The sequence below is a fragment of the Barbatula barbatula genome (genome assembly GCF_947034865.1).
Source record: "Barbatula barbatula genome assembly, chromosome: 12".
NCBI lineage: Eukaryota > Metazoa > Chordata > Actinopteri > Cypriniformes > Nemacheilidae > Barbatula > Barbatula barbatula.
Window position 1 is genome coordinate 3,865,571 of NC_136775.1, and position 25,773 is coordinate 3,891,343.

Here is a 25,773-nt window from a genome sequence, read left to right on the forward strand (position 1 = left end):
ATAGCAACGACAGCAATTACTGTTCAGCCGTAGCGTCGCATCTCAGAATACACAAAATATGATTCCCCTTTTAATGCATATGACCTCCAGAATTTATTGCAGGTACATACGTTTCTAAGGAAGTGGGCAAGTTGGCACCGCCGAGCCCCCCGGGGTGTGTATTTTATACTGACAGCGAATCAGAGTTATCAGTAGCTATCAGATAATGCATTTATCATTAAATTTCACATTTGCATTTCAATCTGGGAAGGAAATGAGCATTGGCGGCGGAAGATTAGAGCCGTCGGAACGACGGTAATAAACGATTCCTGTGATCAGGCAGCCGGCAGGGCTGAGGGGGTCAGTCACACGACGATGGGGGCAAGCACATAAAAAAGAGGCATCATAGCACAGTTTGAAGAAAATGCTGAGCGTCAGACTCCTGCTTTAGATGTAGGAGGTGCTGAGGAGGGAGACGTCTTTCTGATAGTCCTGTGAGGCTGAAAAACAGGGAACTCAATTCCTATTTGTTCTGAATGTTGAGGGGAAAGTGCTTCGTATATTTTTGCGTCATAGAAGTAAACGACAAAGGAAGACATTGATTTTTTATGTCTGGGTGGTCCCAAGTCAACCATTTTTTTCTTCACCCGATTTTAATACATAAATTTCATTTTGCTTCTGATTTAAGAATATAAGCACATATTTATGCTGGAATTAAGCCCAAACACTCAGTATGTTTTTTCTTTTATAGTGTACACTGGAAAAAATAGATTTTAATGGTGGGAGGTAAATATGGATGTCAGCACTGGGTCTTGACGACTGTCCGTTTTTCTTTTACACTGTATAAAAATAACTTCTTAATAAGCATTTTTGTCTTGTTTTTTTAGTACAAATATAACTAATCCTTAAATTAAGATACATTTACTTGGAGCTGATCGCTGTTTTTTGTTGCAGTTTGAATATGGATTTCTTGCTAATATCTAAATAATCTTAGTTCAAGATATCTTATTACTGTAAATTTACTTGATAAGGAAAGTGATCTATTAAGTCTTGTTTTATGAAATAAATTAGAATTAGAGACTTATGACTTTTGACTAAATTCAAATGAGTTTTTCTTACCCTGTGGACCTTTTTTGTGATGAAGCATTCAACGGTCATCCGCATCGTAAATCCTCCAATGTTTTTCATATTTTCTTTTTTGATGTATGTACGTATGTATTTTGCTATTTGAGCAAATGAGAATGCAAAAGTATATTTGTGGTTGTCTCCCATTCACCCCTATACAAGTTTACCCACCTATGACGACTTCTGCTGCTGAGAAACCCGGAAACATGAAAAAGGTCCTTTAGCCAATTGCTTGATTTGATCATGAACTTACTTCATTTTCATATTTTCTTACATAAATCAGGACTAAAACATCACTTTCCTTGTCAAAAAATGTACAGTATACTTAAAAGATTTTTAGGAGTATTATACTAGAAAGCCAGACAAAAACACTCAATGAATTCATTTATTTCAACGAAAACAGACAGTGATAAGCTCCAAAAAGTACAAAAAAGCTCCATGCAAGGTCATTATTACCTTAAACTCTTGCTTTTTGGGGTGAATAGTCCCTTTAAATCTACTCCGCCAAGACTCAACTCAACGCCTAATTCCATATTTACCTCCCACTGCGATCTATCTGATAACACAAACAGTCGCTAATGCTGCTGATAATCTTGTAACATAACACAGATAAGAACTATTCTACATGGCCCATTCGCTCCATACAGAAACATTACTGTCAAAACCCCACAGGAATGTGCATTTCTGAGAAATATCTCAGTCTTTCCCAACAAGAAACAACCCTTTCGGAATACAGGATATGACACGCGTTCACCGCAGCATCACCGTCTCTCAGGGGTAGTAGTGTGGACGGACATTAATCTCTGCACGTTCAAACGGCATTTACTTTCACATCATGTCCTCTGCTGAAAGGCCATTTCCCCGCTTTCATATTATGCCATTGTGCTGGAAAAGTCAGATGGTCATGTTATAATTTGAATAAAGACGGAAATCGCACCATCAAATATGAAATTACATGACTTCCTGTTCGAGGCGATTAAAAGCAAATTTATTGGGCTGGAGATAGACCGCTGCGTTATCGCTTGATTTATTTATTTATTTAAAAGGGCCATATGACACAGCTAAAACTAATATTATGGTTTGTTTTAGATGTAATGCAATGTGTTTCTCAAATCAGGAATCTTTCTGTTGGTTTTGTTAGTGGCCGGCTTAAGTTAAAGGTGATGTGTGTAATGTGTTTCTCTGTGTTAGCATACTTTATCTTTTACCAGTTTAATTTGCAGAAGGAACTTTAAAGAAATGATTTGACCTCCACTAACAAATGGATCCATAAGAATAGTGTTGTCTGACCAATGGCAAGTTTTCAGGCAGCAATTAAAATGTTTTGTTCGTAAAAGCTGTAGTTTGTAACTTCCCCCCTATATCGCCGTCTCCGTTATAAACGCAAACATGCAGTTTGCTTCGTTTGCGTACATTTATGTGAGTTCTAGTAAAATAGTGTCAAACTGAAATTTCCGTCAAATTGTACCTTGCAGCTCAACGTCTATATCATTATTATAAGCTCAATTTAAAGAGATAGTTTTGAAAATGTAAATCTTGAAACACAGAGATGTTTGCTCAATAACTCCATTTTGTTCATTTATAGGCAGAAAAACTTATGGATTGCATGGATTGCAACCAACAGCTCAGTCTACCCCTTACCCCTCCCTTTTGAAGCACTACGGTGGCTGACATAGGACAAAGAATGTTGTCACAGTTTCGCTTCTTTCCTGAAGGAGATAACGTATTTGCTTCGCGCTCTGTAGAGAAGTTTCCATTTAAAACTACTGTAGAAACAACGTGGAGAATTCCATGTAAAGGGAGTATATTTAGTGTATGTAGATAGAAATAGCTAGTTTTAAGGTAATAACAAATATATTATATTGCTTTTCTGTCAAAAGATTCCCCCCAAAACTACACATTGCACGTTTAAGCGTAAGAATATGTGTGAATTTGATATTTAATAATGACCTTATTAATAGGACTCAACCAGGTCCACCCACAGTGAATAATCTCAGAAAACAAGATTTCTGTATGATGAAAAATGGCCACTGCCCTATTTTAAGTTATCAGTTCACATGTTTGATGTTAAGCACTCGTTCAGATTTGTTCTCTGAGAGAGGGAGAATATCCAGCTTCTGAAGGAAGTCTTGTGTTATCTAGCACTCTCATCGTGAGCGTTTGCAGTCTTCTGTATATAAGTGGTAATAGCCTGTACGGCTAGTTTGCTAATTATCATGGGTGTCTTTGATACGTATCTTGTCACACTTCTTAAGGCATAAAGAAAGCTCATGTGCAGGAAGAGGAGGGATGCTTTATTCATTAATGAACTTCTTTTCTTATCACTTTGTCCGCCCTTTAGAATACTTAAGCTGCAACTTAAAACTTTAACTTCCAAGAACAGTTCACCCAAAAATGAAAATTCTGGCATAATTTACTCACGCTCGATCAATAAACACAGGCCGGAAGTTAAGGTGCGTGCATCCGAGGAAATCGGCTAGACAGTAGCTAGTATTTGAAATCTGATCATGTATGAAAATGCACATTGAGATGATTCTAACCAGAGAATCTGCATCGTCCAATGAGCATTGAGTAACCCTCAACAAAATCCAATCACCTTGAGGAGTGACACATCTCCACCTGATCGGCTGTCGGAACTCAGCAGAGCCTGTAGGACACAGTTCATTCTCTCTGTGTGTGTGCCAGCTGGACCAGATCCACGTGCAGAACACAGACAGGATCTGCTGACGAATTCCTCGAGTCAAACCACCACCTTCCTACGGTCGGTTAACACACACTGTACCCTGAATTTTCTGTTCTCCTGTTAGCCCACCTGTACAGTACGTTGAGCCCACACCGACCGCCCTTGACCGGACCCCCTCACCCACTTCAGTTGATGCACATATGTCATGCAAAGTGAATTTATAGAGCAGATGGTCGCGATAGCATGGCAGGTGCCTTCGACAAATGTTTGCGTTTGCCGTGCTGCTATTTATATCACCGGCACAAATATTTGCGTAAGGCCACTGGGTGTTTCAACATGCGTCACGCACTTGTCTCTTTTTGTTGTTGTTGTTTCTAAAGCAAAACGAACAGATTGCAGATTTGTGCGGATTTGAAAATGTATAGTGACCAGACAGAATTGCAGGAAGAAGCCGGAGGGTTTAAAGGACATTTTTTAAATCGGTTTACTTGCGTTATGTTTACTATCAACTAGAGATTTACCGATATATCGGCCAACTATAGTTTAAAAACAACCGATAGTCATAGCCGATACATCCTGTCAATGAAAAGAGGACAGGAAAATGCTATTAATATGTGCTCATCGTATAGAAAATGTTAAGAAATATCACCAGGTTGATGTACAATATTATATGAATTAATAACCTTGAGAAAATTGTATATTAACTTTATATTCAGAATTTAGTTAATGCAAGGTAATATAACCACCAAAGTATCGGCATCGGCAGAAATCACTATAAATATTTGGCATCGGTGGATTTATTTAGTATCAGTGCATCTCTACTTTCAACCCATTGGTTCAAATATGAACAAACCCATTCTTTGGTTTAAATTGACCTAGAAAGTTTTAGGTTGGGGTTGTACATATTTAATCCAGCCATGGGGTTGATTGCACGCAAACAAACTAAATGAAAAAGCAAGTAGTGTTCTCTCAGAATATTTTTCCTTTGTGTCCAGCGACTAAAGCAACACCAACTACGCTTCCTGTCTCTCTTTCTCGCTCTCTGCATTTGTGTATTTTTCTCTAATTATTCACAGAAGTCCGTTAAGTCAAGGCGTCGTCCGAGGGGAGGGGGGGCTCCAGATGCAGATTAGACTCCTGAAGATGAGGGTCTAAAAGAGATTTAATGGTAGAATGGATTAGAGAAATCCTTGTAACAATGTTAAATAATTATAGTTCCAGCTGAGATCAAAGCAGCATTGATTGAACCCCTCAAGCTTTTAACACGGAGAGAAGGAAACCAGAGAGAGAGAGAGTCTTGGAAAGCAAAGATTGGTAAACTCCCGTTTGGCCTGCGCATGTGGCTCGGTGAGGAAGAGTGTGGATAAAGAGATATATCCTTTAGGAGAGCTTCGTCTGGCTTTTGTCACCGAAGCTCGAGATCCATTCGAGAGCCACGATAACGGTGCCGTCGAACTCGTGAGGGAAGGTTGTCAAAGGCGCTCGCGCTGATACCTAAGCGTTTTAAGACGACTTATAGACGGACCGGAATTTAATGTATGCAAAGCACCAAGTTTGAGCAGCGGCTTTCTGTCGGAGTTGTTTATTTCTCGTGTAATCAAGAAATTTTGACATGCCTGACTGGCGCTCATTTTCAGAGTCGCGGCGCTCAGCCATCTTGCTGCAGGCTTTCTGTACTAGTCTTGAGCAGATAAGTGCTTTTGTGCAAAATCAGATTGTCGTGACAATGTGCTACAGTAGAGTTTAGGAGTGAATGAGCTGGGGTTATGTAGTGAACGTTGGTCGTAAAATCTTGTGCTATTCTGCAAAGTGCATAAATAGTTTGTATGAATATGTGTGCGTGTTTTTTTCCCGTTTCTTTTTCTGTATCGCTCTAAAAGTCTTCACCTCTTTGAAGATGAATCTCTAACACATCTTGTCAGAATTGCCATTGTGAACTGATGACGTCCTCTTTCAGCTGTTTACATCCTTGTGTTTCTATGGCAATGCTAATTCCAAATGACTTCATGCATGTTTGTACGGTAAAATCACGAAGTACATAGAAATATCTACAAAAAGTGTATCAGGTAACATTGGCAATATCACGTGGAAGCAGAGTAGTTCATAGTTGATCTTTTATTGTTAAGCCTCGTCCATTTTTTATGTATTTATACAGTATGAGGTCACACCAATTGAGTGGGACTTTCATACAACTCTATTTCCATGCGAATGGTTTTTACTGCTGCAAAGCTCATAATGACGGTTATTTAAGGACGTAAAGGCAACATTAGACTGAAAATCTTCATAGTCGCACACAAAACTAGTAGAACAGAGTCTGATCGTTGGGCTGATGAAATATATTAGCAGAGATTAGTCTGAACTCTCCGCTTGTGGTCTTAAAGTGTCCTGATGCAAACACAGCCACTGATCGGAGATGTTAAGAGGTTTAAGAGCAATGACTTCATGCTTATTTGCACTCAAAGCAGTCTGAAATCGAATTAAATCAGTTATGAACAATAATGTTTGTATCTCTGTTGTTATAATGATCATGTTTTCCGCCATTTATTGATGTTTAGATATGGAATGTGTTGTTGCTGCGAAGTAAAACTTTTCACCAACCGTGGATTCATTTGTTTTTGGTTTTGGTTTATTCATTTTAAACATTGAGGTGCACAGTGATGGACTATAAATTGTTATAAATGCTTCTGTCATTGTCAGTTATATCACTACACTCACTTATTGGCGATCAATGTCAGTTTTTCTATTAATATTACAAAATAAGGGGAAAAAACTTACATTAAGTAAATCTGGTGATGTTATTCTAGTTGTGCATTTACTTATATTTGTAAAAATCTTTAGATCTATATAAATCTGAATCTAAAGCATTTTTTTCCGACTATGGTAGTCAATGGTGGCCAATAACTGGTCGGTTACAAGCATTCTTCCAATTATCTTTCTCAGTGTTCATCAGAACAGAGACATTTATACACATTTTGATGGTGAGTAAATGAGGAAAGCCTGTTTTTATTGTTAGGTGAACTGTTCCTTTAAAGTACATTTTGACAAAAATATGAATTGTTAAGTGTAAGAAGTAAACAGCAGCAGATGTTCTGGCAGTACGAAATGGTCATTTTGAGTTTTGAATGCGTAAATCTTTAAAGATGATTTGTTATTTTTCGACATCTTATTTGGCCTTATACAACTTATCCACATCCCACAGTAAATGGACAACATGACTTGACAAAAGGATCATTTACAGTTTATTACAACTGTAAAACATTAAAGGCACATAATTATGATGCTTTCACTTTTTTACCATGGGTGAAATTTGTACCTTTTAACCTGTGGACAAATCACAGTGACACACACACGTCTTGTGAAGCGTGTGAAAACTATGCGACACAATTAACAGTAGGAATATTTGTTGCTATTATCATTATATAATGTGTTCAGTCTACATGGTCTGCTCATACGTTGGTGTTTTTCTTTCGAATTATGCAATATTCAGCATATTAATCATCTTTTCACCAAACAAGTCAGTGTTAATTAAAGCAGAGCATGTGACTGAAGACGTGTGACTAAATCCTCATTCTGTTTATCACAAATACACCGAGCCTGTGAAAGGAATTTCAATATCTGCCCTCCTTTCATCAACATCTTGTGTGGTTGAGAGAGAGCGAGGAGTTGTGTTGTCATGGTAGCTCATCTTTTGAACCTCAAATGTTCTTGAGGGAAGATGTGCTGGTTAAAATGGTCTTGGGATGATGTTTTGACTCTAAATTAATACGCAATTTAAGAATTAAATCTAAGCCTCGCATGTTTCCCCATGAAAGTGCGTCGGAGAAATAGAAATACAAATAAGATGATTGTTGAATGCATAAATAGTATGGAGCTGTCAAATTGTTATAGATTATATAGTGTAAATTCATATTGAATAATTCAACTATGTTGACTTTAGATTTGGCAAACTTGAGCTAAATTTGTGACATTGTTAAGATCTCTTTCCTGGGATGTGTGAAACAAAAACAAAGGGGTCCGTTTGCTTTTAATGTAATGTCATTGCTGTCTTGGAGATACGACTGAGTTATTGAAGAGTCCTCAAACCCAGTGTGTGATTTATCAGATACATGCAGATCCAGATAATCAGACTGAAGTTTAGCAGCAGGGTCTCCGTTCGGAGCTTCAGCAGAAGAGGTTGAGTCGTGTGTGGGCCGGCAGCTCTCTTCCTCTCTGGCTTTATCAACTCGCACACTTGTGGGTGAGACGAGGGCGAGTCTCACCCTCTATACGTTAAACACGAGATCTCTGCGGTTTGAAGCACTCGGCTGCTCTTCTGTCCTCAGGCGTCGCTCGCTGCCAATCTGAAAGGCAAACAGACCTCCGCCGGAGCCGGCGAAATCACGCGTACGCGTACTTTCGTTTCTGCTGCGTTAGCTTGAATCTGAATGCACTCAAACAGAATGCTGCACAAGAGCGAGATCTGTTCTGCAGGAAGACGGAACGGAAAAACGAGAGCGAGAGAAAAGAGAGGAAGAGAACGACGGAGAGAGAGAAACGGGAGTCAAAACCGCCACATAACAATGCCGGAGAAAAATCAGAACATTTTCCAGTGAAAGATGGGCCATTTCCAAATCCGTGTGCCCTATCAGACAAATTAAAGTAAATCAAGCATGAAATGAAGCAGGAGAGCCCGGAGATAAGACGCCTTTAAGTCCTTTCCAGATTAGGATAGAGGAAGAGAGGTGCATCTGCTCTCTGCCAGCCGATGAGGCCAGCTTCTCATTTCACAATAGCAGCCTGTGTATAGGATTACTTTCCCCCGTCACACACACACACTTATAAACACACAGTCTGGATGTGTCCTTAATGCGTCGTCTCACTAACTTGTTCTACACATTTTTACAGGTGATCTATAAGTGTACAGCAGGTGGTTGATCATGGAACGGTGATACTTTTGCCATCAGGAGATCCGATTTCTTCAATTTCTTATAGTCAGGGTTTTCTTTTTTTTTTGTCGGTCAAATGCAGTGACACTATGATCGTAATGGGAAGGTCATGAGGTTGTTATCCAGGTAACATTCTCACAGATAGTAAATACTATAAATGCATTAGATATACTTTGATTGAGACGTCCATTGGTGTTAGTGGTGTTAATGGTCCATGGCAAGACTTTTGACTGTTAACATGAAGTCTGGTCCAGTAAACAGCTTGTTTTATCATTTTTAATGGACTGTGGACGATCCGAGTCTATTGGACCATCCGATCGAGTACAAATTTTTCTGTTCTGTTGCATACTTGTTATGCATGTAGCTTTTATAATCTCTTATTACCTACACAGAATAATTTGACAGATTATTTCAACGTAATTTGTTTTAACCCAGGACTATTTTACACAAAAAATGATGTGGATAAAGATAATTGTGTTCTCTACCTTAGACAAAATAATATAGTTTTGACATAGGAATTATTTATTTATGTATTTTATTGCTTTTTCTGCTGAAATTCTCATAACCGTAACACGTCCGACTGCATTATATGTTGTCATTTAAACTTTGTCAAATTAAAATAAAGTTCGACTAGATGTTCTCAAATGACAGAAAATGACCAGAAAATATTTGACAGAATATTCATGTATAACAAAAGTGAAGAAATATAGGAAGAAAGTAGTGTCCAGCGCTGATATTCTCATTGTTCGTAACATTTTGACTGTTTTAACACACAAACATTTTCATTAAATTACACATCTACTAGTACCTTTTAAATGGCTAACAAGTTAACAAATTACTTTATATATACTGTATAAATAATTATTTCCTAGATTGAAATATATATTCTCTTGTCACGCTGTGCACAATACTTTTTAGTTCATTAATGTCTTATTATGTATGATATTTAAAAACTTGCTTAGGCATCATGGCTTTGCTTATTTTTAGCAAAACCTGCTATGAGATTGACCGTTTTAAATTGTTACGGTAATGAGAATTTTTATGGCCTTTTTTGTAAAAAAAATTCAAACTGTCAGGAAAAGTTTTGAAATGAATGTGTAAAAGACATATTTTACCTTAAAATACTAACAATGGTACCTAGGACTGTGCATTTTAAATAAATGTAATGCACCATATATATATATATATATATATATATATATATATGCTTGGTATGTATAAGGGAAAACTTTTCCTTACAAGTACATATATAAACTCATACATGATATTGTGGTCTATAGTGTAACTCTCTCTAGCGTATACACGCATATACATACGCTCTAAGGTCTATATGGACTATCTCTATATAGTACCATAAATACAGAGCGCCTACTTTTACTTATACAGATTTACATTTGCACGTAGTCATTTAGCAGACACTTTTAGCCACCAAACCTACAAACAGGGGATCAATCACACCTGCGAAAACAAAAGAATATGCAAGGACTATAATATAGTATATACTGTATATGACTGTGTATATATAGAACTGCGTGTTTATATATTTAGTTCTAGTCTAGCTTTTAGTTTCTTGGTTTTTATCTCCATCGGCAGTTTGTTAGTTATAAAGCGTTGTGGCCACGACCTTCTGCACCCCATGTCAAGTTTAGGCATTCTATCATTCTCAATCTCTAGCCATTTAAAAACTCCTCCTGAAAGTGACTGATTTAACCTGCTTTTACGCCGTTTATATCAAAAGCGGATGAGAGAGAAGGGGAGAGTGAGGAAAAAAACTTAATCCATCTTATCTGTTGACTGTCAAACTGCTGGAGCTAAGACCTCCTCACAAAAGACAACTGGGTCAGGCAGGCAGGAGCGGCCGGATTTGCGCTGGAGGAAAGTTTGAAATGTGGTAATTGACTGGGGGGGCGGCAGCGGAGAGAGCTAATGACCAGTTCTCGCTCCTGTTGGAGAAACAGCACCTGTAAACGCAGTAAAAAAACAAACATGCGGGATATAACCGCCAGCTATTGTTTCACCCGGGAGCACGGCGGTTATTAACCCACCCTCAGATACGTGCCGTGTGTGTCTTCCAGAAGCACAATATATCCAAACGTTCGCCGCATTCCCATAATTCAAAGCACATGCGGGTATTTCCAGCAGATATCGACACTATTAGTCAGTCTGTGCTGACAGGAGGAAGAGGAATTACGACCTACATGAGCACTTCAGATTTGTAGACTATCAAATCTGGAATAAACGCTCTTATGGATGTAGATAGAGCATCGGGTTATTATTTAGAGCTGAGACAGAAGGGCTTTCGGAAATGTAAGAATGACTTTGGTCAGGTTTTGATTTGGCCGTCGAAACGCATAACGTTTGTAGCTTTTAATAAATACTATTATTCTCTGCCTTTAGCAGATATGCAGAGTTTATAATTGAATGCTTTATCATAAAAATTCTCTACTGTCATACCTTTACGCTGCAATATTGCAGTATTACTCATATTGCCGGAATACTTATTTTTATGTATCGTGCACAGACAACAAGAGTTTTTATCTTAAAAGAAACAATAACCATGGAAGTGTTTTTGAAATGCAAGTGCGCAATATATCATGCATCATATTCAAGTTTCTTATCGCCGATACCGTGCTTAAACTTGCCAGAACTTGTATTTTTCTGCAGTTAGGAGACATTTTAATACTGATAACATTTCTGGCAAGTATTTTTGTGTATTTTTTGTTTACTTTTAAAAGCTAATTGGCTCTCTCTGTAAAGTGGTACAATCCTTTGACAAGGGTACAACAGACACTGTTGCTTCTCCCCCCAAAAATCTCAAAATGATCCTCTTCCAGAAAGAGTAGAACTCTATAAAGGGTTTGTTTATTAAGAGAGAAAGTTTATGTGAGTGTGGCTATGAGAAAGAGAGAGAGAGAGAGAGATTTTAAGTGTGTGTATGTGATAGAGTGAGTGAGTGAGCGAGTGATGGAGAGAGGGAGGTAAAAAGGTCCTTGCGTGTTTTAAAACAAGTGTCTGCAGAGAAGATAATGGTAAAGCCGTGGGATAAAAATGATGCATTTGCTTCTCTCGGCTGATAATGGGGGTTTGGGGGGGCCGGGCTGGAGAAAAGTTCATCATTCTCTTATCAAAGCGCTCTGACATTTCTCCTTCAGCTGTAAAATTTCAGATCGCATATCTCCTTCCGAGCTCCCGCACCTTTTGTGGAGTGATATAGAGCTCTCCGTTTCTCTCCATCTGCCCCTCGCAGTATGTTCATTTGCTTCATAAGCCCTCGTACATCTTGATATGCGACTGTCGAATTGTCAACCGTCGCTGTTGGGTGTCTGTACCCACAAACTCAACAAGTATGTGTGACCATCTTTTTTTTAAACATCTGTCATGTCCTGATCACAGCGACTATTAGCAAGGAATTCTGGGTAAAATAATTTCAAACTGCTTTAATAATTAAATGTGCAATTTCAGGCGGTTGGTTTGTTTGTTTGAAGTCAATAGTCAATGCGGTGTTGTATGTTTTAAACAGGGCTTCCTGTTTGTATCTGCAATGGCAGATGGTGATTCTTGAAAAGCTGTTTCGGTTGTTATGTTACCAACTCCAAACGTACTAAATCTATACATATCTTGCTTAGTATTTGTCCATAATTTAAAGGGGGCACATGAGCTTCCCTGCCCCCAGCCCACGGCCCCTTTGTCACGGGGGGAAACAAACAGTTGCCGCGTGCGGCATCTTTTTGGGGCTATCGGAGAAAGATCTCCACGCACAAAAGGGACATTCATGGTTCTGCCAAGGATCTGTGGTGAGGGGGAGCGGCGGACCCCGGAGAAGAGCGACAGATGATCTTATCGAGGAAGAGATGGAGGGGTGGAGTTCTCTTCACTCATATCCACAGCTCCTGCGTGCCAAGATGGTGGCATTTCTGAACTGGGTGATGAGAGTTTGGGGGTTTCAAAACATGGGAAAGAAAATTTGCTGGTTGTTTCTTTTGTCGTTGTTTTGAACGGATGTGTTGCAGGTCTGTGCTAATCCACAGCAGGATAATGAACTTTTTCACCTACATTTATTTATTTAGCTGACGTTTTTATTCAAGACTACTTACAAATGAGGAAGCTTTTAACATTTTGTCAATGAGTTAAACAATACATTTATCTTACAAAGCCTCTGCAATTTGCTGGATTTAGCTGGTTTAATCTGTCGGACTGGCATAACCAGATTTATGAATGTCTAGCTGGTGTCTCCATCGAAAGGAAAGTCTACAAGTTTGACCAGCTCAAAACACTAGCAAAGATCGGTTTATTGTTTATTTTTATGCATTTTGTTTATAGTCAGTAGAGCACAATAAATAGCCTTTTAAAAATCTATTTATTCTTTATTTTAAGTACCATTTTTCTTGTGCTGTATAGTTGCTTGGGTTGTATAGTTAGATGTTAGAGTGTGCATTTCACTTTCTCCCGGACATGCTCAGTGGTGTCCGTCTTATTTACCCGAAAATATATTTTCATAGTATTGTAAGTTAAAATATTGCAATAATTCAAAATATTGTTTACTTCCTCAGAAATCCATTTGATATTTTTCGTGTCGTAATGAGTTGTTTTTACTAGTACTTTGCAAATCACATCACCGTGTGTATGACTCTCGAGAGTCTAGAAAAGAAACACGTGCTTGTCTGCAATGCCGCTCCACATTCAGCATTGTTGACGTGCATCTAAAATCAATCGGATCATCTCGGACTGTACATCTTGATCTTGTAATCTATGGCGAGTAAACATCTAAACGCCAGTGGCAAGCAGGGCAAGCTGGCACGTTACGCCCCTTGGGCTTGTGTGGTATCTGTAACAGCTGGGATGTGAGGTTTCGAGATGAGACTTGGCTGACTGGCAGTCTTTTACTTTCTAGCATTATGACTTCAAATGTCCTCACGCCCCACTCGCCCCAGCCCAGACAACAGAACCAACACACGCCCCAGCACGGGAAGCGTTGTGGATTTGTGTAAAAGTGTCGTCCAGGGCTAAAGAGTAAGTTGCGCGATGGTGGCGAAAGGCCATGAGGTCTTATCAGAGTGGGCGCAGAGCACATCAAGCAGGGACGGGCTAGCATAGATTTAGCCAGCCTGTGATGTGGACCAGCTGCGCTCCAACGCTTAATTATTTCCCTTTAATGAGGTTTCCCACTATCCAACAGGCTGGTGGGATTACGACAGGCTTCAGAGAGACCCCCCCACACCCCCAAATTCTCCCACTATCTCTTCTGAGCTTCCTAACATGGAATGAACACATATGTGCTGTGTAATCGTAATATGCATTTCTTTGAATACATCAGTATGAATTTAAGATACTTTTTCAATAAGGTGCTTAAGGTATAAATATTAATAATTATTTTTATTTTTGTAATATTTTTCAAAATATATTTTTATAAACCTTTGTACAATATGTATTGTTTCAGTGTGTGTGTATATATATATATATATGGTAACACCCACAATAAGGTGCTATTAGTTAGTATGAGTAAATGCATTAGCTAACATTAGCTAACAATTATCAATTTAGTTTATTAATCCTTGTTAATGTTGGTTCATGTCAATACAATAATTCATGTTATTTCATGGTGCATTAACTAATGTTAATAGTGACAAGGTTTGAATCATGTGCTGAAATGAACATTAATACATGCTGTATAATTTTTTTTTTATTGTTTTTTTTTCATGTTAGATAATGAATGAATGAATTGTTAACAAATAGCACCTTATTGTAAAGTGTTACCATATATTTATTTATTATCTATTTAAACCTGTAGTTTGTATTATTAATATATTGTTGTATTTTGTATTATTATTTATAATTTTTCATTATATGTTTTATGAAAATAATAAAAAAATATATTTAGTAAAATCTAACTGTACTTTAGTATATACTTTGGTGTTGTTCTAGTAAACTAGATACTGTAGTGTTGTTTAGTACAGTTTACCAATTCAGTAAATACTACAGAATACTATAGTATACAGTAACTAGAATTTGCTACAATATACAAAAAAATACTACAACTTTAGTTAGTTAAACTGCTTAGGGTTCATATTATTACATTATTTTGTAAGTGTTATTGAAACCGAAGTGTCCGTCCCGCTTTATTTCATATGTTTAGCAAGCAGACGGGTATTGAGGAGCATGTTTGTTTAGTCGCAGGGGAGTTTCCACACAAGCAGTGCGGCGTGTGAGCATGTCGCAGATACGCTGCTGATATCTGGAGTGAAAAACGCATCTGAATAGGTCATTTTAAAGTTCAATGACTGCCGTAGTGCTTTCAGCCGACAAAGAGCACGCTAAAGATCATCTCTCAACCAGTGTTTATTTAGTACAGGTCGAGAAACATGTGTATTACTGAAACGCCTTCATGTTGTGTCCGTCGATGCGGATTAGTTCAGTCAAACCGTCAGGAAAGAAAAGTCTCTGAGAGTTGTTTGTCGTAGAAATCTGATTAAATGGAGAACAAATGCTGTAGTAAGGAAACATGTTTCATGTTTACTTTAAAGGGCACATATTGTAAATCTGAGAACTTTATTTAACCTCCTGAGCTACAAAAGAGCGATATCCGAGCAATATGTTCCCGCACACAGGGTTTGGTTCGAGATACGAGGAAGAAAGCATGTGTACATGAGCACAGCGTACAGTTTCTCAGTCCCGGCTGGCGGTAAAGAGCTCTGGTGTTGTCATCGAGTGTTGTTGCAGTGCGCTCGCTGAAAGATAAAGCAGATAAGAGTCATTCTCTGAGGGATAAATCTTCCTCAGTCACAGGTCGACCTCAAACCCTCTCAACATCACTGTAAAAGCCAGCCGGAAGTTTGCACTTGAGATTCTCGTGACAAGAGCCCCCCCGGCCCTCAGAGATGAGAGTCATGACCAGGCAGTCTATTATAATAACTGTTTGATTAATCACCGTCCGAAAACAGCACACAAAATCTAAGCGATAAGATGGAGGCGCTCGGGGAAGTCGCGGGGCTCGCTGTGCTATCCCGTGACACGGTTAATTAACTCCGAGATCAGCGCAGCGCTAACAAGAGGCCTCGGCCCCTTCCTGGAAAAACAGAAATAGAGCTCACGCTGCCAGCCGGCGAGCCTGTAACATCTCAGCGAGGTTTTATCAGAAGTACGCTGTTCGGAGAGGAGTGAGCGTCCCGCCGGCTTGATGCGCTCCATCTGATCTGCATCCTCTATGAGAACAGGTGCTCGGGTCTGAATCGTGAACTACGGTTGCTTGTTAAAAATAGTCTGCAAAGTGTTTCAGGTTCAAAAGAGATCTCAACAATCTGAGCTATTTTATATAAATATAATATAATATAAATTCAAACACAACGCGAGATCATTACATATCATTTCATCTTTAGTCTACATTAACTTTTATACATTTTGTGCAATGTATTTGAACAATGATCAACTTTGTGTTTATTTTTATCAAATATGTTATAATTAGCTCTGTGCAGTAAGAAATGAACAATGGTTGGCGCAAGTGGTCCAATGGACTGTGTGCTCACATGTTGTGTATATAAAGGCCAAAAAATTCAGTATTTACTGTGTGGCGGAAAGACTGACCGTTCTGATTTGTCACAGGTGAGCTGGACCTGTTTAACAAAGATGGAGAGCGTCGGATTCTCAGCCGTCAACAGCTTCCTGTAGGAACAACGTGGGGACCTTTCGATGGGAAGATCAAGCAGAACACAGAGTCTCAGGTATGTTAACACATGATCAATCTTGGAGATGGTTAAAGGGGAAGTCATTTCTGTGGCACTAAATCAAATTGAACCGAACGGAGTTTGAATAATGTGATCGTTTGAAACACCCAACAAGGTCTGGGAAAGTTATGCAGAATAATGGCATTTTAGGGAAGACTTTTTGAAAATAGATATTTCTATTTGGATTGATATGTACTGTATATAACAGCCGCTTAAAACTAATAACACCATGTAACCCGGATGCTGCAAATCATTTGCAAAGGGGCAGTTTCACATTACACAGTCTTTTAATACGATATATGACATTATATTTACAAATGATTAAACCAATTGCCTGTTCGTGACTTTTGAACGTCGTTTCTTACTTTAAATCCGAAACTAAAATATTTCAAATTAACATTTTATGTTAAAAAAATTTCTCATGTGGCAAGTAGCTGTGTAATAAGTGGGATAGTGTACAAGCAGCTGGCTGTTATCCCGAAATAAACGATAACAACCGGCTGCCTGTACATTTTCTCTTACATAACAACTCGACTGCAGTTTTATTGATATTACTTGTAATGCACGATAAAAAACATGATTTAAAACTGGTGTTATCTGTTTTTGCAAATTAAACTAAAATATTTTTGATATAGCAGAAATATACACTGTAAAGAAATTCTGTAGAAATTACAGTATTACTGGCAGCAGTTTGCCAGTAACTTACTGTAAATTTACATTTACATTTGTGATATTTTTTCAAAGATAAAGGATCTTTATTCTGACAGAAAAACACTATAAAATAACAGCCTCATGCAAAGCATTCTGGGAACCAAAATTTGAAAAACAAACTGATAAAGGTTTATGTGGATTTCTGGTTCCCAGAATGCTTCGAGTGAGGTTGTCATTTTATCGTTTTTTAACACATATCGTTAGACTTGTTAACGTTTAATATTCATTTATCTTTGAACAAACTGTTGCCAGTAAATTAGATAAAAATATAAATCTACAGTAAGTTACTGGCAACTAGCTGCATAACTAAAGCCAGACCGTTTACAGTTTACCCTTAAGTAACTGTTTGTTGAAACCGGTCCATGAATCTATATTAAAGGGTAATGTAGTGATATTAAAGGGTAATTCCGTCCCAAAATGAAAATCTGCCATTCATTTCACCCCCTTTAAGTAGTTTAACCACACGCTAGTACATCCGGTGTCAGCATCGCTCGCGTTCTGCCTCTGTGGTCACCAGATGCACTGTCATGTGGCTCGTGTGTAGAGCTTCCAAAACTACCTTAATTTGCATTTTTGGGAAAAATGAAGGTCAACACAGATGTTAAACTACTTGAGGGTGAGTAATTCATTGCAGAATTTGGCATTTAAAGGTGGAGATTAAAGGAATAGTTCACCCAAAAATAAACATTCTGTCATCATATACTCACCCTCAACCTCTGCACATTCCTTTGTTCTGATGAACACAAAAGCAGATATTGTGAAGAATGTGAGAAACCAAACAGTTCTTGGAAACTATTTATTTACCTAGTAGTTTTTTCCTAATTTAGTTTAGTAAACAATATATACAAATAGTATTTTTAATAGTGTCCCAGAACTGTTTGATTACAACATTCTTCCAAATAGCTTTCTCTGTGCTCATCATGTTCTCAGCTTAGACTTCACTTCGCTTCAGTTGTTAAAGAAAGAGGAAAAGCAGTAGTAAGAGTGTTGAGCTCGCTCAATGGGATCCTCATTTTCATTTTGCATGTGGATTAATTAAGAAACACTTATTAAGATTGCAACGAATCTCATATTTATCCAGTTAAGAAACATACAGAAAGGTCTATAAGGAGTTTGGACTCACAGGACTCATCCATAATATAGCGCGTAACTTATAACTTTATGAAGTCATTTTTTGTTACGCTCCTGGGCAGTTTGTTTCTCCGGACTGCCCCAAATAAGCCATTTAGGGCGGTTTCACACTAGCACATTTGGTGCGCACCCGGGTTCGTCAGAGTTCGGTTCTTTTGGGTGATGTGAACGCGGTCTTCCGAACAGGGGGGCGCACCTGCGAACTGTACCCGAGTCCGCTTAAAAGAAGAGGTCTGGGGTGCGGTTCATGTGAACTCCAGTATGCTTCACTGCTGATATGAATGCAATCGTACCAAAGTGAACCGCCATTAATGACGTATTCTTTGGTAAAGATGTGTGCTTGTGTGTTTTACTCACTTTTCTGAGGAGCGTGACTGACTTGCTCCAAGCAGAGAGATGTAGCCTATAGGGTCATTTCTGTTCGCCTTCGGCGTTCTTAAGAGCATTCTCAGACGAAAGTGCCGCTATGTACTGAAGTGTTGGAAAGCAAACTAACAGTTCAAAAACATAAATGTATAAAAGTGACACGAGCAATGTTATGCATTTTGATGCTTTCTCCTGCATCGTCGTTACAAGCGACAGGGTAAACAGCTGCAGGCTGATGACGCAAACGATCCGCGGTGCAGGGGGGAGCAATCGAACTGGGATTCGGGCCAGGCAATGTGAACTAAATGTGAAACCAACCTTAGAGACAGTGCTAAAGTAATTCACTTTATATATGACACATGGGAATAAGCAGATCTTTTAAACGTATAAAATCAGAGATGAAATCGGGATGTCAGAGATTAGTTGAATTGAAGTGCGAGGGCGCCAACTCCATCTTTATGAATTGTTGAATCGTCAGAGACGGTTCCAGTTTTCAATACACTTCATCTGCGTGACCCTCTTTACTGTCTGATCTGGGACAGATAGATTGGTATGGTATGAACAGGGCTCTCAGAGTGATAAGGTTGTGTCACACCGGGTGCTTTTCAAAGAGATATGAGTGTGACTTTTGCATTATGGGAGTACGGAATGGTTCGCACTTAGAAACCATTATCGGTTATCTTCACGGCGTTCTTTTCGAAACTGGTGTGGATTTGAATGTTCCCTTAATTGGTGATTTATTTGGGATGTAAGTATTTGTGTGAAAAATGGCAATCTGCAAAAATGATCAAGATCATTGACCATTGTCTAGTATAAACAGTTAAAAGTCTTTTTGTCTGAGTTTGAGTGGGGAATGTGAAGTCTGAAAGTCCTGAGATCTGCCGGGCAGAGATAGGGTCATGTGATGAGAGCTTATCGGTGCAGACGGCACATCTGATGGAGAGAGAAGTCAGTGGAGACCGGAGGAAAGTTTTTAGTGACGTGCTCCGTTGGGTTTGTTTGTGCGTGTTTACACGCAGAACTCTTCAGATGTCACGATCTGACTGTCGTCCACTTCGTTCCGTCCAAATGATTCACTTAGATGATTCACGACTCAGTGAGTCTTCTCTCACTGTGATCACAGTTATTGATCTGAGACTCTGAAGCGGAGAACAAAAGTGGACACAGATACCGTGACATTTGGACGCTTGTAAAAACTCTCCAAAGATGATTGATTTAATGTTGAATCAATGTTAAAAATAACAAATTCAACATGGATTCAACATTATATCAAAAGATCCAACATTCAAACGCTTTTTGAACATTTGAAACCGAACAAACATGTTTGCAAATGTGGCTTTGGCATATTCATATTAGTCGGTTCAATATTTTATGTATGGAAAGACCTTCATGTTGTACGTTTTTAAAAGTGGCGCAAGCTTAAGGACGGAGAGATAATGTAGAATTCTGAATTTGTATTTCGTACACCAGTCCAGAAATAATTGGAAAACGTGGTATTGAAATAATTGAAGCTGTGTATAAAATATGATATCCGTCCGTTTTCATTCAAACGAACGGATCCTGTACTCGTGAGGCAAGCCGTACTTTCAAACGTGTCCAAATGGATTTGAGATATATTGTGGTGTCGGTGTCCGACGGATGTTTGAACCGCTCTGTCTACACGGCATTTCGTCCCTGCGTCTGAGTGATTGTCGGGGAGCTGTTGATCAATCAGGCCATTAAAGCTCAATTACCCAGCAGCCCCTGCACAGGTGAGCGACGAGCCCATCCACCCCTAACAAATTAACACAAATTAATAATGACACTCAGACATTTAATGTCTGCCATCTGGGGGCCGGCCGGCCGGTCTGGGTCGAAGCTATTGAGTAGCAGGTGTCTCTATCGCAGTAATTACGGGGTCCGAACGCAACCCTGACTGCGGCCCATGGCTCTCTGTTTCTCTCACCACCCAGTGTCCATTTTAAGTGTTAATAAATGATTTGGAAACAATCTAAGCCTGGGTGGTTTGTTAAGGATGGCTTACCATTCAATATTCACGTGATGAATGAACATTGCTTTAATTAAAGAGCTTTATTAAGACGCTGTTAATAACAGGAGGGATTTTTGCCCTGTTTGGGGGGAATTTGGGACAATGGTCATCTGTTATTGATCTGGCTCGGATTATAAGTAGAAGTTTGTCTGTTTTAGTACCAAAATCTGCCAACGTATCATACAAGTTTTCTCTTTTGCATATTTCAGCAATTTTATGCTGAAATATGTCAGAGGATAATTTTGTAGCGTGCGGTTTTATAGCTTTTATAGCTCAAAGGTTGCGTTTAATGTAAGGAACAACTTTGATTTAGATGTGTTTTTCTAAACCTGCTTTTGAGAAATGATGATAGATACAAGTGTGATATTAGTTTTTTCTTTTAAAGTATTTATTTTTCCTACTATGGCAGTAAACGGTGGGTGAAATCTTACATTCTTCCAAATTTCTTCCTGTGTGATCAGCAAAACATGGAAATGTATACAGGTTTGGGTTGTATCGCTCTATAATGATTATTGGAATGTAAGCTATATAATTAAAGTACGAATTATCTGGGTTGGATATATTTGTTGAGAAATGTTTGACTTCCTTTTAAAATCTTGCCAAAAAATTTTGAGACTTGGTAAATCTGAGCCTAGTTTCTGAGATTGCTATCAGAAATATTGGTGATACGGAATTGTTCAACCAAATATGAAGATTCTGTCATTTGTTACTCATCCTAATGCCATTTCAAACCTGAATGACTTCTCTGAAAAACACAAAAGAAGATATTTTGAGAAATATTGGTAATAAAAACTCTTGCCCTAGTGACTTACATTGTATGGACACGAAACCACAGAGACATTTCTTAAAATATCTTAATTTGTTTTCGTGTCAAATTTGCCAAGATAGTCTGCAATCAAATGTCAGGAATCTCATCTCAAGATGTTTTTCTGTATGTGAGCTCTATATCCTCATATATACTGTACATACTGTAATGTAATGTCAGAAATTACATCAAATGTCTTACATTTTACTCTTTTATTTCTCTTAAAGAATTTTAGAAGAAAAATCTAATATGGACAAAACCTCTCGGTTTCATGGAAACTTATGACGTTTAAAAGTTATTGATTCTTTAATGGGAACTCCATTGTCCAGCAGACGGAGAACTTCATAATAGGAGTTTAACCTCAAAGCATTATATTTTTCCTCAAGGGTGGTTTTGTTAGATAGCTGCGAGTGTTAAACAGCAGTACGATGCACATGTAAGTGTTGCATTTGTGTCTGCAGAACTGACGTGCTATATTGTCTTTATCCGCATGAGCCTGAGAGCGAGGTGTGTTAATGCCGTATTCAGCAGGTGTATCGATTCAGCATGGGGAAAAATCCCAGCCATCATTCTGGTTTATCTTCCATTTCCTCACTCAGGTTTTTTGTTCACATCCCAAACTTAAACAAGTGGCAGTGGATTTTTGTTCCCCCATATTTTTCTTCTTGTCATTACTTCATTATTCAAGAGCCGGGCCTTTGGAAAAATGTTTTGTTTTGGAGGCTGCAATCTATTTTGTGGAAGTGTGTGCATGTGTTTGAAAGAGAGAGAGTGGATGTGTGTGTGTGTGTGTGTGTGTGTGTGTGTGTGTGTGTGTGTGTGTGTGTGTGTGTTGGTAATCTGTGCCTGTGGCAGGTTTCCCCTCCGAAACGCAGCGCTAAGCAGCGGTATCGCATGCCTATTGTTGTAGCCTCTGTCATAGCAAGAAGCAGTCTGATGCAGGCCTGCGCAGCTCTGATAAGAAAAGAGGATTCAACATGGTTAGAAAGACGAATCGGTGGGACTTGAGAGTGGAACGCGCACAAACGCGTACGCTCGCACACACAAACATCATCCTAATGTTGGCGCACGCATTACCAATTATTTACACTTAGGTCTAATTATATGTGCAAGCGGGTTTATTTTCTCATAATCAAGTCGAACTCACATCTGTAAATTTGGCACATTGTATAAGTATAGATGGCGTTCGCATCGTAGGCTATATTTATCAGGCAGAAAATCTCCCCTGTTGTTTGTAATGTTGCCTGTTAGTGAGCTTTGATAGGATTTTAATTCTTCGTTGGACACCAAGATGTTTTTGGCACCCAGAATGTGGCTTTATCTAATAAAATAATAGGCCCGAAGTTTAGGCGGGGAACCAATTTGTGATTGCATGCATCAATTACTTCGCTGGGCTTTACCCAGTCATCAGACCAGCGACTGCTCAAATGCGAATGCCTCGGCTTTCAGCACCTGGCTCGGGCGTCAGGAGACGTAAAATCCACACCAAACTAGCTTTCTAAAGTGCGCCATTCTAGATTTCTAAAGTCACCGCTACAGTGTTATGGGGTTGCCAGATTGTTGCTGTATGGAAGCTTGTGCCAATGTTAAGAAAAGCCCACAACCAGGACTCTGTAAATATGACTCTTTCAATGCTTATCTTAGGGATTTTTTTCCAGTATTACATTTCAGCCGGCAAATCACAAGTGTCAGTAGAAAAGATTCACACAGGTATTCACTACAAGCTACAACATTTTGATATATGATACATGACTGTGAGTTTAATACTTTTATTTATGTTTTTTGGAGGTATTCCTAAATCACATTCATTTTGCTTTTATTTCTATAGACCACTTCGCAAGATGTTATTACTCAAAGAACGGTTTCAGGTTTTATTTGTTAGTGTTTGTACATCTTACATATAGACATATGTAATGTAAGTCAATCTTAATTATGTCTTTTAACATTTTGATTATTAATATCATGATTATTGGATTATTAAAATTTGTTATAAATGATCCGTGGGATGTATTTTTTTAAACATTTGTGAAGCTTTAAAAGTTTAAACATGAAGTTCTTCTGGACCAGAGTTGTTTATGCCTTCACAAGTGAACTTAAATACATTTAAATAAGTGAAAAGTACAATTGTATTCTGGTTATTAAAACATTTCTATAATATTTCAATGGATTCACACTCATGTAAAGACACATTTTCTGCTCTCTCTCTCTCTCTCTCTCTCTCTCTCTCTCTCTCTCTCTCTCTCAATTTAAAGGTACTTTATTCACATGATTTTACAATATTGCTAAAGCATTGAACAAATAACAAAAGACTTACAGTAAGTACAAACATTAGAGTAAAATAACAATAAGGTGCTAAGTAAGGTATAAATAGAGAACCAAATGTAAAATAAACTATAAGTAAACAAGTGAAATATATAAAATATTTATATCAAATGTACATTTTAGGCAGAAACATGGGAATAGAATAAAATAAACCGCATCTTCTCCACCAGTAACATCTTCATTTGCTCTGTTTCTGAAGACCTATGAAACTCTGGCATGAGCTTTGACATTTTGTGAGTGTTTCTCTCTCACTTCTTTATTTTTATCACAATGAAGGAGAAACTACCAGTGTGACATTGGGCACAGACCATCTTTGTCTGTGTCTGTATTCTCTATGGCCAGACTGTGTTCACGGAGTCTGTATTTGGTCAGGATCCGTCTGTTTTACATCTCCAACGGTGTAGAGATAATCTTCCAGATTGTTTTTTCTGTTTAGGGTCCGTAAGCATTCTGGTTTACTTTTGTCTTTTGACTTTCTTTGATCATTTGGTTTATTCTGATTTGGGTTTGTCTGGCGTTTCAGAGCCAGCTGGCAGATGGGACCGGCTTTAGGTCTCAGCTCTTGGTTTACAAGTGCTTCATATTGAAGTGTGTTAGGAGAACCTGATTTAAGGTGTGGCCAATATTTGAGGGAATGCTTTTGGATATGTATTATTAGGGGTATCTACCCAATTCATGCAGGGATTCTTTGGGGTGTGTATCCATACAGAGCTATAGGCATAATAACGCTATTAAAGATTTTTCACCAGACTGTAACTGGAATATCTGTTGGGTGAATTTGCCTTTGATGGTGTAAAACGCTCATCTAACTTTCTCTTTCAGTGCATTCACTGCCAGATCAAAACCTCCTGACAAGCACATTTTTAAGCCAAGATAATCGTAGTGTAAATTCTGTTATATTGTGGTGTTTCCCAGAGTGAATGTGTATCTGTTGTACTGTAATCTGGAAAATCATCATTGAAGTTTCTTTCAGATTTACTGTCAGGGACCAGTTTCGACAGTATTTCTCTATGAGGTGTTGCTGTAGACCTTCGGTGGTATCTGACAGCAGCACCAGATCATCAGCATACAGAAGACATTGCACATCGGCGTTGTTTAACATGAGACCGGCTGTTACAGATTGTTCCAATAACTGACTAACTCATTTATATACAAGTTTAACAGAGTTGGACTCAAGTCTTTGCACATACTGCGTTTATTCGTATTTGCGGCTTGTTTGTACGGTTTCTCTGAATGCCTCTCAAAAACGCAGAAAATGGAACCCATTCTGAATTTTTTATGACGGACGAAAATATCGGAGGCAGTGTGTAAATGTAATTGACACAACGTGAGTTCGTATTTTATTTTTAACCGGCAGAAATCTTCGGACGCAAAGTGCAATGGCCTTCACTCCGCGCCCCTGAGTGAACAATTCTGTTCTTTTATCGCCAATTTTACATACGCATTTACTTTCAGTGTACATGGATGTGATGATGTCATATGCTTTTCCTCCAATTCCTGATTGTGTAATTGTATAATATAGGCCGTCATGCCGTATCGAATCAATGCTTTTTTTTAAATCAACAAAACATCCACACATGTTTCCTTTGTTTTTATGATGTGGTCGGTGTCTACCGGTTTGGTAGAAATCCAATCCGACATTTGCTTAAGACATTGTGTTCGGTAAGGAAAGCTTGAAAGTCTTCCCCAGGTTACTGTTCACACAAATGCCTCGGTAGTTATTGGGGTCAAATTTATCTCCGCTTTTGTGTAGAGGATGTATTAAACCTGTATTCCATGATACAGGAAAGTGTCCGGATTGGGATATCAGATTAAATAGTTTTAGGAGAGCCTCCTGCATTACTGTAGGACTGTGCTTCAACATTTCCATTCTGTTTCTGTTCTGATGTCGTCTTAACCACAAGCCTTCCTCGGTTTTAGTTTGTTTTAGTGCTTTGTTTTATTATGTAATCTGAATCGTTTCATTCTTTCAAACTCTC

General features: G+C 38.5%; 1 protein-coding gene across 1 annotated transcript in view; it reads left to right on the plus strand.

Annotated features, from left to right (window-relative positions):
* The window catches only part of zfpm2a (zinc finger protein, FOG family member 2a), a gene marked incomplete at its 3' end in the record, with an annotated part of 126,736 nt that overhangs the window by 47,238 nt on the left and 53,725 nt on the right, over positions 1–25,773 (plus strand). The window contains exon 4 of the mRNA XM_079469928.1: positions 16,309–16,427. Coding sequence (XP_079326054.1) covers positions 16,309–16,427 — 119 coding nt within the window. The remainder of the gene's footprint in view (positions 1–16,308; positions 16,428–25,773) is intronic.